The sequence below is a fragment of the Triticum urartu genome, chromosome 6A (genome assembly GCF_056163025.1).
Source record: "Triticum urartu cultivar PI428250 chromosome 6A, HENAU_Tu73, whole genome shotgun sequence".
In the NCBI taxonomy this organism is placed as follows: domain Eukaryota; kingdom Viridiplantae; phylum Streptophyta; class Magnoliopsida; order Poales; family Poaceae; genus Triticum; species Triticum urartu.
Window position 1 is genome coordinate 299,058,363 of NC_141878.1, and position 18,001 is coordinate 299,076,363.

Below are 18,001 nucleotides of genomic sequence, written 5' to 3' on the forward strand. Positions count from 1 at the left end.
AGAGGACGGCACAGACGCCAGCAACATGTGTACACGTCGGTTTAATACTATAAGTTGACGCAACTTGCTAAAAATATGCGCATGATTGTTTAAAAATTATGTGAATAATTGTTTGATGTCACAAACTTGGATTTTAATGGCGATTAAAGTATTTAAATTTGAATGAGGAAAACAAAGAGAGATGAAGTTGAGACGTGGGACTAAGTTTGCACGTCACCTGACCAGCCTCCAAAACATTATGCAATGCAGCGCACCCTATGAGAGTACCTCTGATAGCCGCATTGTAACACTTGAAAGGCATCAACAGTTAGCTTCTCAGCATGGAAGCGTGACGATCTATTACCCTTCTTAATAAGTTAATTAATAGCCTACATGCAGCCCACAAGTTTCTGCCTAACTAGCCACCCTTATATGTATTGTTACATGTATGCAAAACTATAATCCAGTCCGGTGCTCATAAACTATGTGCACAGCAACCCATAGCGCTCATTCTTCTTCCTCCGTCTCCTCATCGTCATCGCCACCGCTAGCAGCTCTGTATCTCAATCCCCCCTCCTCGAGGTTATCTCCCTCTTCCTCGGTCTCCTCACTATCATCTTCGTACAACACCTTCCTTGGCCACTGATGCTCCTCAGGGATACTGACAGCTGGAGATGGCACCGTATAACCACTGCGCTTAGGGATCTTGGCGAGTGGCATGCTGGTTGTGAGATTTGGCTTGCTTCTACGGGAATTCTTCAATATTGTGCCCCTCGACGGACCAGCTTGAGCACCAGCATCCGAATAGTGGTTGGGGTGCTCTTTCTTCAAATGGAGGTTAAGTTTGTACTCATGAATGTATGCCTTGGCACACCCATCGTAAGGGCAGACATACGGACGATCAGCTGATGGAACTGGTGGTGTTACCAGAGATTTCGCTGTGTTATGAGGGTGATCTCCTAGTGCATTGCGGTTTATTACAGGCCCACCTGGATTCTGTAAACCAGACTGTCTAGTCTTGTGAGTATAGGTTATGCGACAAGTTGCAACTGACAAATATCTCTATACATCTTACCTTCTCATGTTGTGCCCTGAAATGAGCCCTTAGTTTAGATTCCTGTGTAAATCTTCGACCACATTCTGGGTATGGACACATATGATAGTTATCCGCAAAATGGGTTTTCATGTGTGCCTTCAAATTAAAATCCAATGAGAAAGCCTGCAATGACCAGGAATAAAAGCAGATTAAATCCATGAGTTCCCAAATCCACAACTATGATGAGGGAATACCAATTTGCTGCGCTGCACTTATTCCATCAGTTACAAAGTAAAGCCCACCCGGTGCATCCTACTAAGCTAAGATAATTTCTCAAAAATACGTGAAGAAGTCTCTTGCTGGTAACTGCCACTCCAGAATGAGCATGTTAACATTTGTGTACACCATTATTTGAATTTTTTTAAACTATAATCCCTTGACATGGATTCTTGGATTGCAGACAATACTGCAGCGGGTTCGTGTCCAGGTTGTTGTTGCCGTGGCCTTCCTCTTCCTCTCGCTTGCTGCACCTCCCTCTCACTCTCTCTCTAACACAACAAAGAAGAAAGAGGAAGAAAGAAGACAGTGGACACAGGAGGATTTTTTCCGGCGCTCGAACGCCACTTCCACGAGCACGAACTCGTAAGCCTCAGCAATTACACAGGGGCCGGGGGGAGACCTTATACACGCGCGCGCGCGCGTGCCACGCCGCACCTATGGTGTGCCTGCTCGCCCCACTCCCCACGCTCCGCGCTCCACGGCTCCCGCACCCGCCGCGCACACACAGCGCCGGATGCGACCGGGTCCAGCGCCCAGCGCGGTCGCCCTCGCGCGCTCCTCGCTAACCACACAACGCTGCCACGCACACACGCGCTGACTCGGACACACACGCACTAACTACCACTACGACTCACACGGCCACTCAGCTGGTCCACTCGCCACGGCCGCATGCATGCCATGCACTAACAGCCCACAAGCACCGGATCAGCTTAGCCACGTCCTGCAAGTCAAGATTAAGGCTAACACTGTTCCCCCTAATCTTGACTTGTTCATCGTCAGTCGTTGTAGCTCTCGTCGTCGTGGTCGTCATCGTCACGACCGTCGTGCCGCGCCGCTGCGGCCTCCGCCGCGCAGCACCCCACGTCCCGCGCTCCCAGGCTCGTGTACACGACGCGCACGCACGCAGTCGCCACGGCCCGAGTCCAGCGCCCCGACGCGGTCACTCCTCCGCTGCATTCACCACGCCACGCACTCCCCGGCCGGCGCACCCGGCGCGCTCCCGCGGTCCCGATGCGCCCGACGCGTCCAGTGTGCACCCATAACACGCACCGGTCGCGCCCGGCTCGCCGCCGCGGCTTATTGCCCTGCACCGCTGCGCCGTCAACCGCAGCGCAGCGCCTCCACGGTCGTCGCACCGAGCAGCCGCGGCCTCTGCGACACCACGCAGGTACTCCGCGACCTCCTCGTCTCCGCGACCGCCGCTGTTCGTCGTCGCGCACACGGCATCACGCCACACCGCCGTGGACTCGCCGCGCGTTGCCGACGCCACGCGCTCGCCGCGCGTCCGGCATCACGCCACACCGCCGTGGACTCGCCGCGCATTGCCGACGCCATGCGCTCGTCGCGCGCCGTTGCCAAGACCTTCATGTCCGTCGCGCACCGCGCGCGCCGCGGCCGCTGCCGCACGCTCCGCAACCGCCCCTCGAACTTGGCTCTGTATACCAATTGTTGTTGTCGTGGCCTTCCTCTTCCTCTCGCTTGCTGCACCTCCCTCTCACTCTCTCTCTAACACAACAAAGAAGAGGAAGGAAGAAGACAGTGGACACAGGAGGATTTTTTCCGGCGCTCGAACGCCACTTCCACGAGCACGAACTCGTAAGCCTCAGCAATTACACAAGGGCCGGGGGGAGACCTTATACACGCGCGCGCACGCGTGCCACGCCGCACCTATGGTGCGCCTGCTCGCCCCACTCCCCACGCTCCACGGCTCCCGCACCCGCCGCGCACACACAGCGCCGGATGCGACCAACAGAATGATTGAAATGCCAAGCCCTAGGATAAGAAATAGAACTAAAACAGAAACCAATGATGGAGCTTTTCTATATTTAATTAACATAAATAACATTTCTCCGTAATTAAATATTTCTGGTAACTTGTTCAAATGTACAAATTATATATGATTAAGAACCAAAATTCTGTACAGAAAAGCATAACAAGTACATGGAGAAAGCATGGTAATAACCTTGCCACAACCTTCATGAGGGCAGACGAAGTTCTTCTCGCCTGTATGAATAAGAAAATGCCTCTTCAACTTAGAGCTATCTAAAAATTTCTACAAAACGGATTCAGCAGAAAAAATTAGATAAGCAGCTCAGTATAAAAAATGTCACTGCCATACGGAAATGGCTTTGCGATGTAGGCAAGACAGATATGGATGACACAATACCTTCCCACATCCCTCGTAGTGACAGACATACTGCCTCTCCCCATGCACGTGGGCATGTTTCCTAAGAGCACCTGCATCAACAAAAGTTTTCCCACAGCCATCATAGCTGCATAAGAAAAGAACCTCAGTGGCAGGGTCAGGCTTTGCAGTGCATGCCCCTTCTTCCTTGTCCTTGGACTTAAGAGCAGCCAACCTATCCTCTATCAGGGAATGAAGATAAAAATATTAGCTGAATGAGAATGCTAAACTAAAACGCAAACATGTCAAGAAGAAAATCCAACTAGTTTGTCCTTATTGCTACATTGCACCTGATTTCTAAATTGGTCTGAAGTTGTACACAAAGAAGAGGTGTAAAAAGAATGCAATACTTTTGTGGTGGACATGGGTCCACAGTACCAACATAAAGCAAGCATGGGAGGAGTCCATGACAGAAAAGTACTTCTTCCGCCCGGGATTGAAGGACCTGTGAGCCACGGTAAGCCGTTTGAATTTAAAAGGCCGCAGTAATTATAATGGAAGTATTTCGACTCGATTCCCCTCCAGTTTGCTGTGTTAATTACGACTGGCAGCATGCAGTCACTAAAAGCGCTCCTCCAGTCAATATGCCCAACCAAGCATGCAACCTATTACAGCTAACGGCATGCCTGCAGCCAATTAAATTGCCACAATTAATTAAGCCGAGACGTGTGCATGCAGTTCACTACAGCTGCACCTTGGTCTTGCCGTTTTGGCCCCTGAGACCTATAAAGTATAAACCCGGATGGAGGAAGTAGAGTCCATTGGGAGAGCATAGGGGCAGGAAAGAGTGCAATTGCATAAGGAAAGATCTATGTCTAATCGTGTTAGGAGAGGTCAAAGGCTTGATCATCCATTATATAAGGATGACACATATCCATGTTTGAGGCAAGCAAGAACAATCAATCTAATATCTCCCAGTTATTCTCTTGTCTCAACCTATGTCTACCCAATCCCTCCTCACAGCCACACCGTCTGGCTATCTTCAGCACGGTAGTTATCCCGTTGCAAATCAAGGTTGACATCATTTGGTATCAGAGACAGCCACCATGGCTTTCAATGCAGACTCTTTCATGGAAGAGTTCAACGCCTCAACCCAATCTATCTTCGACAAATTCAAGATTCGTATATGCTTGATATCAAGGCAGCAAAGTAAAGGAGGGCAGCAATGGCTTCAGCGACAAACACGGCGAGCATGGCAGCAATATCATCACTGCAGCCTGAAGTCGGCGTAGCAGCGGCGGTTTGCAAGAAGCTGTAGAGGCGCACGAAGAAGCAGCAAGCAGCAGTTACGAGACATCCGGATGCAGAAGCTACAGATGCAGATAGAGGAGCGACATAGGAGCAACCAGGCACAGCAGCATTGCTAGCGACAGTGGCGACACAACCATGCATAACAGCATCAACAAAATCATCTTCAATGGAACGGTTGAGGCAGGCTAGAAAAGGGTCAATTGCTGAGCATGGACCTAGCATTGGAGTTGTCCACGAAATTGATCTGGGCCATCCAAAATCATCTTCAGTGGAACGGTTGAGGCAGGCTAGAAAAGGGTCAATTGCTGAGCATGGACCTAGCATTGGAGTTGTCCACGAAATTGATCTGGGCCATCATTCATGTGTGGACGTTGGTTCAAGCAAATGTTTAGTTGTGTGTGCATGTGTACATACAGGAAGAGATAATTTGGTGCATAGAATATGTAGAAGTTATATTTCAGATTGGAAAGAAAAGCACGAGAATTATTATGCATGCATGAGAACAAATCAAATGGGATCCGTATTGGCTCCAGCTGTTGCATTTTCCATAAAACAGAAAATAGCCTTGGTTGGTTTGTATAGCGTCCACCAGAAGAACGTGACCAAGGGGGTGTCAAAGGAATATGTGACCAACAGGACATGGAAAGAATTCTATTGCCAACTGAATGTCAGCAACATAACAAGGGACATTCCAAATTTCCTGGAGAGGATCTCAGACAGAAGTATCAGGGTGACCTAGAGATATACAAGTTGTACCTGAGAGAATTAGGCAAGAGGTCTGGCAAAACGTAGAGCTGCAGTCACAGTATCACTATCACATTGATGCGGGGCTATGAAGGAATTCAGCCCTGGCCACCAACAAGCTGCTTGTCCAGGAGGGGTGTAATGTTGCGGAAAAAAGGTTCACAGTATCAAGGCAAGAGTACCAGCGTGGAAGGAGTCCATGAGAGTGAAGTATCCTAAGAGTACACTAGGAAAGTATAGGATTAGGAAAGAGTTCAATCGTATAAGGAAAATTTTAAGCCTTATTAGGAGAGGTCAAGGACCTGAGCATCCGTTATATAAGGATGGCATGCATCCACGTTTGAGGCAAGGAAGAACAACCGATCTAATCTCTACGAATTATTATCTTGTCTCAACCTATTACCCAATCCCACGACGTCTGGCTATCTTCAGCACGGTAGTTAACCCCTTGTGAATCAAGGTTCACAACAATTGCCGACACCAAACACTTGAAATTTAACATATATCCTTTGACATGTTCATCGCAATCTCCATCTGACATCTCAACTTCTGCTATTTGCTTTGAGAACGCATCACTAGACTAATGGTTTATTGGTACATTGCATGTAACTCCTAAATTGTTCGGAAGTTGTAAACAAAGAACAGGTGTAAAAGAGTGCAACATTGTCCACACCAAACACTTGAAATTTAACATAAATCTTTTGACATGTTGATCACAGTCTACATATGAAATCTGAAATTCTGCTATTTGCTTTGCGAGAATTCATCACTAGACTAATGGCTTTATTGGTTCTCAAGTCTGTACAGATTAAACAGAAACTTCACAATCCCCATGCCAATCTCCAATTGTAGAATGTTTGCAGTAGACTAAATCAGAAAAAGAGCAGACTACTACTTGATGCAATCGGTACAACATATGCTTGTCGTAATGATATTTCAATAATGTAGAGAATTACAAGGTTAGAGTTGTGGAGAGAGACATTGGAAACTAATGTTTTTAGGCTTAGTAGAACTAAAACCAAGTACATGAGGTGCGGTTTCAGTACTACTAGGCACGAGGAGCCTTGCTGGGCAGCTGGTACCTCAGAAGGACACTTTTCAATATTTGGGGTCAATGCTGCAGAAGGATGATGATATCGATGAAGATATGAGCCATCGAATCAAAGCTTGATAGATGAAGTGGCACCAAGCTTCTGGCGTTCTCTGTGACAAGAGTGCCACAAAAGTTAAAAGGCAGGTCTATAGAACGGCGATTCGACCTGCGATGTTGTATGGCACTGAATGTTGGCCAACTAAAGGGTAACATGTCCAAAGTTAGGTGTAGCAGAGATGCACATGTTGAGATGGATATGTGGCCACACAAGAAAGGATCGGGTCAGTGCAACGTGTGGCAGTACAACATGCAGGGCATCGACATTAGTCGATGAGTGGCCGTCTTTTCAGCACGGGCAGGGCATCCTGTGTGCTCTTGTTAGGCCTCCAGGGCTAACTTCTCATTGTGTGGGACACGCCGGATCTGGCCTACACAGAGGGGGAAGCAATGCCCCAGTGCTGCAAGGATGGCTTCAACAGTGGTGTGTGGCCGCACCATTGTTGGGCCGTGTTCACGAATCATGACAAACATTTCCACTGGTCAGCCACGTGTCGGAAGATGATAAGCATTTTTAGGCCAGTTGCATTTCTAGTAGTGTGTATGTTATACTTGCCTCTAGCGGTCGTTAGTTGCTATCTTGCTGGAGTGGTGTTAGGTTGTAATGGCCCAACCTTAAGCTTTCTCGAAAGTTAGGCTAGCTTGCACCTGTGACTAATGAAACCAAAGCCTCTATCTAATAAACACCCGGTGGAATTTACGCAACGGAAACCACAATAACAACCAAAGAAAGATCATGTCACGCAGCAATTGCAGGCACGATGACACTAAGCAACAAGTGATGGAGCCGTGACACAACAGTAAGTCAAAGTAAGAATTTACAGCAGCAAGAAGAAGGCGACGTACCTCGCACCCACTTGTAAAGCGCGCACGGGCCGCCGGCGATGACAAGGTCCTGCGGAACCCTAGGAGAAGGACGCGGCGCAAATAGTTCAGATCCAAACCACACGAAGCGGAGTGGAATTCGAGGGGTGGTAGGGGTTGGGAGACAAACCACTCCTTGATCCATCGGTAGCGGCGGTGGAGTCCCTGCATCGCGTCTCCCCGCGGCCGCAGGGCGGAAGGCGATGACGGCGTTACGGATGATTGTTGCAAGGGGAGATTCGGATTTGGTCTTGGGGCTGGGGCTGGCGGCGACTTATGTTTACCGGGCTACGGGTGGGTACAGACAGGGAGGGAGGCTCGGAGTCGGATGGCATGGTGGATGAGGAGCAGCATGTCGTGCTGCGAGGAAATCTATGGCTACGCCTCGCGGCCGCGGCTGCTCCGTTCCCGTCATCATCTCATCGCAAGACCAAAGGCAAATGAAACAGGTCCGTTGCGTTGTTTCCGGTTGTGGGGGCGTCTAGATGGCCAAATGGGTGCCGGGAAGGGAGAGATTAACACGTGTGTACTATAAGTTTATAAGTTTTTAGATATTCCAATGCGAATTACATATAAAGCAAAATGAGTGAATTACCCTCTAAAATATGTACATATACATTCATATATAAGATTCAATTCTGAGCCCGGATACATCTGTATCCGGTCAAAAAACAATTCATAAATTTTTTTTAAAATCCAACTTTTTCATGGAAGGTAGATAATTTGGTGTATGAGGTGCGCTCCAAATTTCAGAGCATTTGGACATTTGAACAGCTCTCAGCAAAAAAGACAAATTGGGTCAGAACAGTATATAAACAACACACTATTTAACAGATCCTAAATTTGTCTTTTTTGCCGAGAGCTACTCAGATGTCCAAATGATTTAAAATTTGGGGCGGACAACAAGCACCAGATTATCTACCATGCCAAAAAAATGGAATTTTTTGAATTTTTTAGTATTTGTTTTGACTTTTTTACTCAGCAAAGGTGTAGATGATTCTGGAAGCCAAAACGCCTCACTCCGTATATAGTCTTTATTGAAATCACTAAAAAGACTTATATTTAGGAACGGAGGGATTATATTTAGGTTTTGATTATTTATGGTCACTACTCGGTTTTACCATTTAGATATGTTAAAACTGTGCAACTTTCCAACCCTCTCAGGCTATTAACGTTCACAGTCATCGAATTGCCAGTTTTGGGTGCTTTCTGACGTCAGATTTGCTCTTAATCCAGCGTTGACTCGCTTCGTGCGCTACAACCGAGCGCTAAACATGATGGGCCGCTGCTCCGGTAACAATTTCTGCCTTTTGGTGTTAAATTGGGCCTATGGGGCTCCTTCCACTCACTATGCGTGCAGCTTCAAAGAAATCTGCACATGACCGTTCTGATGCGGGATGGCCGAAATCACTAATTAAGGAGTACTTGTTGCAAAGATCACTCCAATTTCCCTAGTTGCGACAAGTGGCGCACATGCAGCGCGCCACTTGTCGCCACCTAGGACTTTTTTCTTTTTTCGTAGATCCGTTTATTCAAAACATTTTATCTCTCAAACCGCTTTCACCGTTGGATTCTTCGCGTCGAGATCTTTAAAATTAGATCCCATGTTGATAGGTTTTGACGAACTTTTTTTTCACGAAAAAAATCAGACAAAAAAGCCGAACCGGGAGCACGGATTTTTTCCCTTTCCGAAAGAGGCACGGACGTGCCTTTCACGAAATCACAACCGTGCCTCTCACGGAAGCAAAACAGTGACTCTCGCGGAAAAAAAACGTGTTTTTTTCATTTCCGAGGAGGCACGGCCGTGACGCTCGCGAAAGTATAACCGTGACTCTTGTGGAAGCAAAACTGTGACTCTCGCGAAAGGAAAAAAAAATAGAAAACACGTTTTTTCCTTTCCGAGAGGCACGGCCGTGACTCTCGCAAAAGCACAATCATGCTTCTCGTGGAAGCAAAACCGTGTCTCTCACGAAATAAAAAAACAGAAAACGCGTTTTTTTTCGTTTTCGAGGGGCACGGCTGTAACTCTAGCGCAAGCACATCCGTGCTTCTTGCGGAAGCAAAACCGTGACTCTCGCGAAAGAAAAAAATAGAAAACGTGTTATTTTTCCGTTTTCGAGATGCACTGCCGTGACTCTCGCGAAAGCAAAACCGTGCCTCTCGCGGAAGCAAAACCGTGACTATCATGAAAGGAAAAAAAAGAAAACGTGTTTTTTCTTTCCAACACTCTCAGGCTATTAGCGTTCACAGCCATTGGATTGCCAGTTTTGGGTGCTTTCTGATGTCAGATTTGCTCTTAATCCAGTGTTGGCTCGCTTCGTGCGCTACAACCGAGCGCTAAACATGATGGGCCGCTGCTCCGGTGACAATTTCTGTCTTCTGGTGTTAACTTGGGCCTAACGGGCTCCTTCCACTCGCTGTGCGTGCAGCCTCAAAGAAACCTACACATGACCGTCCTGATGCAGGATGGCCGAAATCACTAATTAAGGAGTACTCGTTGCAAAGATCACTCCAATTCCCTTTTTTCGTAGATCCGTTTATTCAAAACGTTTTATCTCTCAAACCGTGCGTCCAAATCTCGAACCGCTTTCACTTTGGATTCCTCGCATCGAGATCTTCAAAACTAGATCCCATGTTGATAGGTTTTGATGAATTTTTTTCACGAAAAAACCGGATGAAAAAACGGAACCGGGAGCATGGTTTTTTTCCTTTTCGAAAGAGGCACGCCCGTGTCTCTCACGAAATCACAACCGTGCCTCTCATGGAAGTAAAACCTTGACTCTCACGGAAGAAGAAAAAAGAGAAAACACATTTTTTTCGTTTCCGGGGAGGCACGGCCGTGACTCTCGCGAAAGCACAACCGTGACTCTTGCGGAAGCAAAACCGTGACTCTCGCGAAAGGAAAAAAATAGAAAACGCGTTTTTTTTCTTTCCGGGAGGCACGGCCGCGACTCTCGCAAAAGCACGCCATGCTTCTCGCAGAAGCAAAACCGTGACTCTCGCGAAAGAAAAAAAAACAAAAAACGCGTTTTTTTCGTTTCCGAGAGGCACGGCCGTAACTCTTGCGAAAGCACACCCGTGCCTCTCGCGGAAGCAATACCGTGACTCTCGCAAAAGAAAAAAATAGAAAACACGTTTTTTTCGTTTTCGAGATGCACGGCCGTGACTCTCGCGAAAGCAAAACCGTGACTCTCATGAAAGAAAAAAACGCATTTTTCATGCAAAATAATGTTTTCCAATTTTTTTGATTGAAAAGCTAAGGAAAACCGATGGAAAACCAAAACGTCAAAAAAACCGGAAAAAACGTTTAAAAAGCCAAGAACGCGTGCGGAGAAATAATAATAATAAATCCCGAAGGAGCGTCCAGAGCGCGACACGTGACGAATGGCTAAGAGCGCGCCAACTGACGCTGATCGTTGCGAGGCTTCCGAAGGAGCGCTCATTAACTAATTACAAGTTACAACGGCTCAAAAATGTCATCGTTCTGGGAGATGCTTGCTAAAAATGTCATTAGATATCTAAAAAAATGCCATAATTCTATGAGATGATTGCTCAAAAATGACATTAGATATCGTTATTATCAAGTCAAACTCGTTGACCATGTTATATGACAAAAATACCCCTAGTCCCACATGTTATCTCTCTCTATCTCACAATGGTAAGTGTAGCTCCACTTGTCAGGAGTAAGCAAGCGAATAATTTTAGAGGAAAATAAGAAGACTGTTGGGATCAAGTGGGACCCATACTTTATTGTAGTGAGATAGTGGAGAGCTTACATGTTGGTTCATAGGAATTTTAGTCATTATAACACGGTAAACAAGATTTAAGGTGACAGTAATGGTGTCAAGTGTCATTTAAGAGCATGCGCCTAATGAAGCGATGTCACTTTTGAGCAATTTAAATTCCTACTGGCAAAACTGAGTAGCAGGACATAATGAGTGACATAAATGATAAAACCTCTTTTTTAACATAGTATAGATGCCCACATACACACCCATACACTCGTCTTTTTAAACGCACGCGCGCCCTACATTTATGAGCACCTCTGAGATACCGAGCTGGCACAACATCTTAAGATCGAGGAAGCCACCATAATTCCTATTATCAACCTCCATTGAACGAATATTGCCGAAAAGTCTGAACTAAACCCAAGAAAATGTGATCACCAATGTCAGGTCTAGGATGAACCCTGGTGAGCTGGTTCCACCATAAGGAACCTAACCATCATGTGTATTGGATTATAATTTAGTTATCTTAGGTAAACATTGCGGGTCGGATGACCGACCATGTTCTCCATGGGTCGCATGTGAGGCCTTCAATCGTTACACGTTGTCTGACGCATGAGTGCCACGCAGGCTGATGGGGGCACGCGCGCCGCTCAAGCGCCCACCTTATCTTTTCATGCATACGCCTCTTCTCCACTCATCTTCTCATGTGCGGGACACGGTCCTCTTCCATCCTCTTTCTTCCCCAATCAGCAGAACGAGTCATGGTTGCATCGCCCGACTCACGGTCCCACCGCCGTTGTGAGCCATTGTGAGCTTGCTAATCCACCACCGCCTGCACCCCCTTCCTCCACCTCCTACCTGGTGCCCAACCTTTATCCCCATCTGGTTCCAGCAATCTGCCAGTTGCAGCACCACCATTTTTGCCGATCGCAGCAAAATCCATCGTTGGCACCTTACATAGGATGGGGATACTGCTGACAGCACTCTGCCCCTCGCCAACAGAGTTCCATGGAGTCATACCAAGGAAGAAGGAAGAACCCCTGGGGCAGATCACACTGTCATTTTTGGTGCCCTACTGTCAGGGCTCCGCAGACCCAAGAAAGGTTCGGACTCTAGGGCGTGTGCGAAGAACTCAACCTCTCCAGCCAACCAGTTTGTCACCCCACACCCTAGCTATATGAATAAGAAAGGAAAGGGACACAGTTGTTTACTCAGGTTTGGGCGACCTTGCGGTGTAAGACCTACTCCTGCTTTGTGGTGGATTAGCCTCGCCAGGGGCTGAGGATGAACTAGTATAAGGGAAGAACAACCTCATGAGGTCTGTTCTAGTGTGGGTGTGAGGTAATGAGGTCTCTCCCCTCTACGGTGGTGGCTAAGCTATATTTATAGTGGCCTTGGTCCTCTTCCTCCAAACGAAGGTGGGAAGGGATCCCATAGTGGCCAATTTTGAAATGGGACAAGAAGTACATCCTATCCTGGCAAAAGGTGGTCTTCGCCTACAAAGCTTCTGGTCGTGACGCCGTGGTGGGCTCGATGATGAAGGAAATATGCCCTAGAGGCAATAATAAAGTTATTATTTATTTCCTTATTTCATGAAAAATGTTTATTATTCATGCTAGAATTATATTAACCGAAAACATAATACATGTGTGAATACTGTTGGCGTTCTGGGAACGGGGGTCCCCAGACTTGCCTGCCTGTGGCCTGCGGCGTGGCTCGAGGAGGGGCCCTGCACGGCCCATCTTCATCAACACAGACCCAAGACCCTCGCGAGGGGCCAAGCCTCGTGGGGCGGACGACACGGAGCTTCCTCAAGCACGACCTCATCAGGCTGGCTCGCGAGGAGGCGGAGAGATCAAGGCGGGGTACCTCACGAGGTGCCTGTGACGCAAGCCATGACGACCAAGGGCGCCAGGCGGGCGCCAGCCCGCGTAGTGTCCTCCTTTCCTCTTTGGTGCAAAGGGAGCAAGCGCACACGAGAGCATCAAGTAAAGGCACCCGTTTCGGTGCAACGAGACCAAGACCAGTCCAATGGCAGGGAGGAAGTCATTGTGGAGCCCAAGCCAGCGTCACCACCAGAGCCTTTGGCAGGCGAGGACCAACTTTAGTCAGGACAAGTGTACCAGATGTTCCCCTTCAAAATGGCCAATTATTGGCGCCCTTCCCGCTCAATATTTGGGAAGAGGCCCAGGGCCTTTGCCTATAAATAGGACTAGCCACCCCCAGGGTAGGGGGGCAATCAAGAAGGGAGAATCTAGAAGCCAAGAGAGAAACTAGCTAGGATCGGATCGAGTAGCATCACACAGAGAGAGAGAGAAGGGCGACTGAACTCCTCCTAGCAGTTCATCCCCCCAGCCAAGAACAGACCCTCGTGAGGCTGTTCTTCCTTATATTGCTCATCATCATCAGCCCAAGAGGCAATCCACCACACCACACACTGGAGTAGGGTATTACACCACAACGGTGTCCCGAACCAGTATAAACCCTGTGTCTCTTGTGCTGTTCTTTCCATAGCTTAGATCTTAGCGAGGCGGAGGGGTGCAGGTAGGTAGAAGGCGAAATCTTCGCGCGCACCCCAGTGTGCGAACCTCAAGGGTCAGCCGGAACCCGAAATCCGACATTTGGCGTGCCAGGTAGGGGTGCGCCGGAATTCGTCTTCCACCACCCCGTTCTCCTCCGACCATCGCGTCCATGTCTGACGCTCGTCGGGCCCGCACCGAGCGTCAGGCCGCTCTCGCTTCCTGCGTCGCCCAGACGGCTCCTGTCGGCGGGCGTCCTCTCCGTTCCCCATCACCTGCCGTCAACGCCGCCACCGGCCCGCGCGGGGAACGAGCAGCAAGCGTCGTCTCAGCATCTGTCCGTGCGGCAAGACGGCCGCACCGCTACTCCCTCGCTCACCCCAGCTGGTTCTTCGTCCCGCGCGCTCCACGCACCCATGGAGGCTCGAGCTGCGTTCATCGCGGCAAACGAGCTCCTGCGCTACCGTCCCGTCGACGACGTCTACGAAGAATGTCTTGACCGCGTCGCCGAGCTCGTCCGCGCCGCAGGGGGCTCTCCTGCGCCATCCGTTCCGCTGCACCGCACCCCGCCCCGCGCGGGCGACGAAGCTCTGGGGGCGCCCCAGCCGCCTCCTCCTCAAGAAGGTGCCATGGCTCCAAGGCGCGTGGCCCCTGGGCGGAACCCGCTCCGTCAGGTGCCAGCGCGGCAAGAGCAGAGCTGCCAAGAAGTCCCTCGCCCGCAAGAAGCTGCCCGGGCGCTCCCTGCTCCAGCACGTCGCGACCATGCTCCTACTCCCGCACGTCAAGACCCTGCGCTGCTCCCAGCTGCAGCGCGTGGGGACATGCAAGACCAAGCTCTCCGTCACCCAAGGCCTCCCGTGGCCACAGCAGGCTGGCGTGCCTTCACCACCGAGCTACGCAGCGTCACGTGGCCCGACAAGTTCAAGACAGACTTGCCTCCTCGTTACGACGGCACGGCCGACCCTGCGGAGTTCCTCCAGCTCTATGAGCTGGGCATCGAAGCTGCCAACGGAGACGAGAAGGTCATGGCGAACTGGTTTCCCATGACGCTCAAGGACTGGGCCCGCACCTGGCTCCTGAACCTGGCTCCAGGCACGATCTCCTCCTGGGATGAGATGCGCACCCGCTTCATCGCCAACTTCCAAGGTACTCGCGACCGGCCACCCGCCGTGAGCGACATGCGCCGCATCAAGCAACAACCCGGAGAGACCCTGCAGAAGTACATCCAGCGCTTCAACAACGCACGCCTCAAGATTCCCAAGGTGACCGAGGAGGCCATCATCTCAGCCTTCTCCGACGGCGTGCGCGATGTGAAGATGAAGGAGGAGCTGGCGATGCATGAAGACCTGTGCACTTCCTTGGAGTTGTTCAACTTGGCAACCAAGTGCGCTAGGGCTGAGGAAGGGCGTCTCTCCCTCCTCGAGCTGCCTGCCGCGGACCTAGAAGAGAAGAATCCCAAGGCCAAGGATGTGAAGCGCAAGGGGGCTGCCATGCTCGCGGCAGAACCAGACACCAAGCGGGGCAGAGATCAGCCCAAATCTTCCAAGGGCAGTCGGTACTGAGTGTACCACGACCTCCACACCCACAACACCAACGAAGTCAAGAGCTCCGAGCCGTGCGAGAAGGAAGGATCGGCCGTCGCCCCGACCACGGTGACCGGGGCTACGGTCGAGGAGGAGGAAGGAACGCAGGACACTGGGAAGACCGCTGCCCGCGCCAAGGGTGGCACGATCGACCTCGCGAGGATCGCCCGCAAGGCAACGCAGGCCTCCCTCCGCTGCCGCCGCAGCCAAGGAGAAACGAGGACCGCCATCAGGACGAGGGGGTTGGGGGCTTCCAGGAGCCGCGCGCGATCGCCTGCATCCTGGGCGGGGCTCAAGCCCCAGCCTCTCAACGCATCTTCAAGCAGTTCGCCCGCGAAGTGAATGCAGTCCTCCCCAAGCTCGAAGCCACGCGCCCTCTCAGGTGGTCGGCGTGCGCCATCACGTTTAGCTCAGCAGATCAGCTCAAGTGTGCGGCCACAGCCGGAGTCCTCCTGATGCTTTGTTCCCCAAACATCAGCAACGTGGTGGTCACCAGGACCCTCATCGATGGCGGGGTAGGGCTCAACGTCCTGTCTGTGGAAACATTCAACAATCTTCAAGTGCCCTACAACCAGCTTCAGCCAACCAAGCCTTTCTCCGGAGTCACCGAGGGCTCCACGGTCCCGATTGGGCAGGTCCGCCTCCCTGTCACCTTCGGGGCACGCGACAACTACCGCACCGAGCTCATCAACTTCGACGTCGCTCACATTCGCCTGCCGTACAACGCCATCCTTGGGTACCCAGCGCTGGCCAAGTTCATGGCCGTAACTCACCACGGCTACAATGTCCTCAAGATGCCAGGAAGTGGCGGAGTCATCACGGTGCCCTGTGAAGAGAAGGACGCGGTGTGTTCCCTGGAACGAGCCTTTCAGGCCATATCACTGGAAGACCCGGATCACGGAAGCAGGAGGCTTCCCGAGACCGCCCCCAAGAAGAAGAAGACATCGTCCGGCCCAGCCCCTCAGGAGGCAGGCCCCACAGGGCCCGCGCCTGCCCAGGGGGAACCTCCTTCCATCGCATAGGAAAGCGCGCCCGGTGCCCTCCTCAGGCAGGGCTCGGGGGCTCTCCCCTGGAGGGCCACCGACCTGGCTAAGGTCACGAGGGAGGCGCTTGGGCACCACATGGAGGCATGTTTCGAAGCACGTTTCCCTCAAGAAGGAGTAAGGCAAGGAGAGCCAGACCCTCAGGAGTTCGTCAGCAAGGCCATTCAGGAGCTACAGGAGTCAAGAGTCATGAAAGGCGGCCGCCGCCTACCAGCTGTGGCTCCCCATCCAGGCGAGGATGGTGGGCTGCGTGTCTGCATCGACATACCAGGGCTCAATCGAGTCGCCTCTCTAGAACGCCTCTGGCCCTCGCGAGTGGGGCGCTGCGAAGGTCCACCCCACAGCTACGTCTGCATGCCTTACGGCTTGCCGAACGCGGCTACCGCGTACCAGCGCCTCATGAGGGGCATCATGGAGGCTCAAGAGGCCAGGCGTTCCGCAGCCCTGGCGGAGATGGAGATGGTCCACGAGGAGCCACCAGCGCCTCCGGAGCCTCCCGAGGCCCCTGGGCCTGGGGGCTCGTGAGGATCGGCTTCCGCAGCCCACCAAGTCTACTACGCCAACACTCCTTCGTCCTCAACATCATCAGGTGACATCTTTCAAGTTTCATTTCCAGCTGGGAGCGCCCTCCAGGGCTGCATTATTCCCAGGCCGCGTGGGTCCGTCCCTGCGGCATGTATCCCTTTTATTTCATGTTGTTAGCTTACCTTGTTGGGGGCGCCCCATGGGTTGCATCATCCCCAAGTCGCTCGGGCCTGACCCAGTGATGTCTGCCTTCCCAGCATCTATTTGAATGAATCCACTCCTTTGCGGCTAATGTGTTTGACCTAGTTGCCCGCTCAACATCCGCCCCAGAACTCTTGAGGTAGGCGACCTCGTGCTCAGGCGGGTTCTCTCCAGGGAGGGACTGCCCAAGCTCTCTCCCATGTGGGAGGGCCCGTTCAAGGTTGTTCATGTTTCCAGGCCTAGCTCCGCGCGCTTGGAGACTCAAGAGGGGGTGCCGGTCCAGAACGCATGGAACATCCAGCACCTCCGGAGGTTCTACCCCTAAAAAGGCCCAGAGCCTGTGAAGAAGGCGAATGCCTGTGAAGATTATCCTTTTTGGAAAAGGCCCAGATCCTGTGAAGAAGGCGAATGCCTGTGAAGATTATCCTTTTTTGGAAAAGGCCCAGAGCCTGTGAAGAAGGCGAATGCCTGTGAAGATTATCCTTTTTGGAAAAGGCCCAGAGCCTGTGAAGAAGGCGAATGCCTGTGAAGATTATCCTTTTTGGAAAAGGCCCAGAGCCTGTGAAGAAGGCGAATGCCTGTGAAGATTATCCTTTTTGGAAAAGGCCCAGAGCCTATGAAGAAGGCGAATGCCTGTGAAGCTGTCGCGTTTGGGAAAAGGCCCGGAGCCTGTGAAGAGGGCAAATGCCCGTGAAGCCTGCTCCCCCCAAGAAAGGCCCGGAGCCTGTGAAGAAGGCCAATGCCTGTGAAGCTCGCCGCCCGTGACACTCTCACGTAATAATGAGTTGGGGCTGTACACGCCCCGGAGTCTCAGGAGCGCCGACCTCAGGCCCTGGGGCTCCCTCCCACGCCTAGTGGCAGCACTTAGCTCCGCGCTGGTGAGAAGAAGTCGAAGACTAGATTAGGTGCCGGAC

At 51.2% G+C, this 18,001-nt stretch overlaps 1 protein-coding gene across 2 annotated transcripts; it reads right to left on the reverse strand.

The window, feature by feature from the left end:
- Window positions 1-300: 300 nt before the first annotated feature.
- Window positions 301-7,961, reverse strand: YY1 (zinc finger (C2H2 type) family protein). 2 transcript variants are annotated; one of them, XM_048677774.2, is made up of 6 exons: window positions 7,619-7,961; window positions 7,471-7,529; window positions 3,462-3,661; window positions 3,258-3,347; window positions 1,055-1,198; window positions 301-987 (listed from the first exon to the last, which is right to left on the reverse strand). In XM_048677774.2, exons 1-6 carry the CDS (start codon window positions 7,657-7,659, stop codon window positions 487-489), a joined length of 1,035 nt encoding a protein of 344 aa, XP_048533731.1. In that variant the 5' UTR covers window positions 7,660-7,961; the 3' UTR covers window positions 301-486. The 2 variants fall into 2 exon arrangements, with proteins under 2 accessions (XP_048533731.1, XP_048533732.1); XM_048677775.2 differs by having other exon boundaries at window positions 301-975; window positions 7,619-7,958.
- Window positions 7,962-18,001: the final 10,040 nt, after the last annotated feature.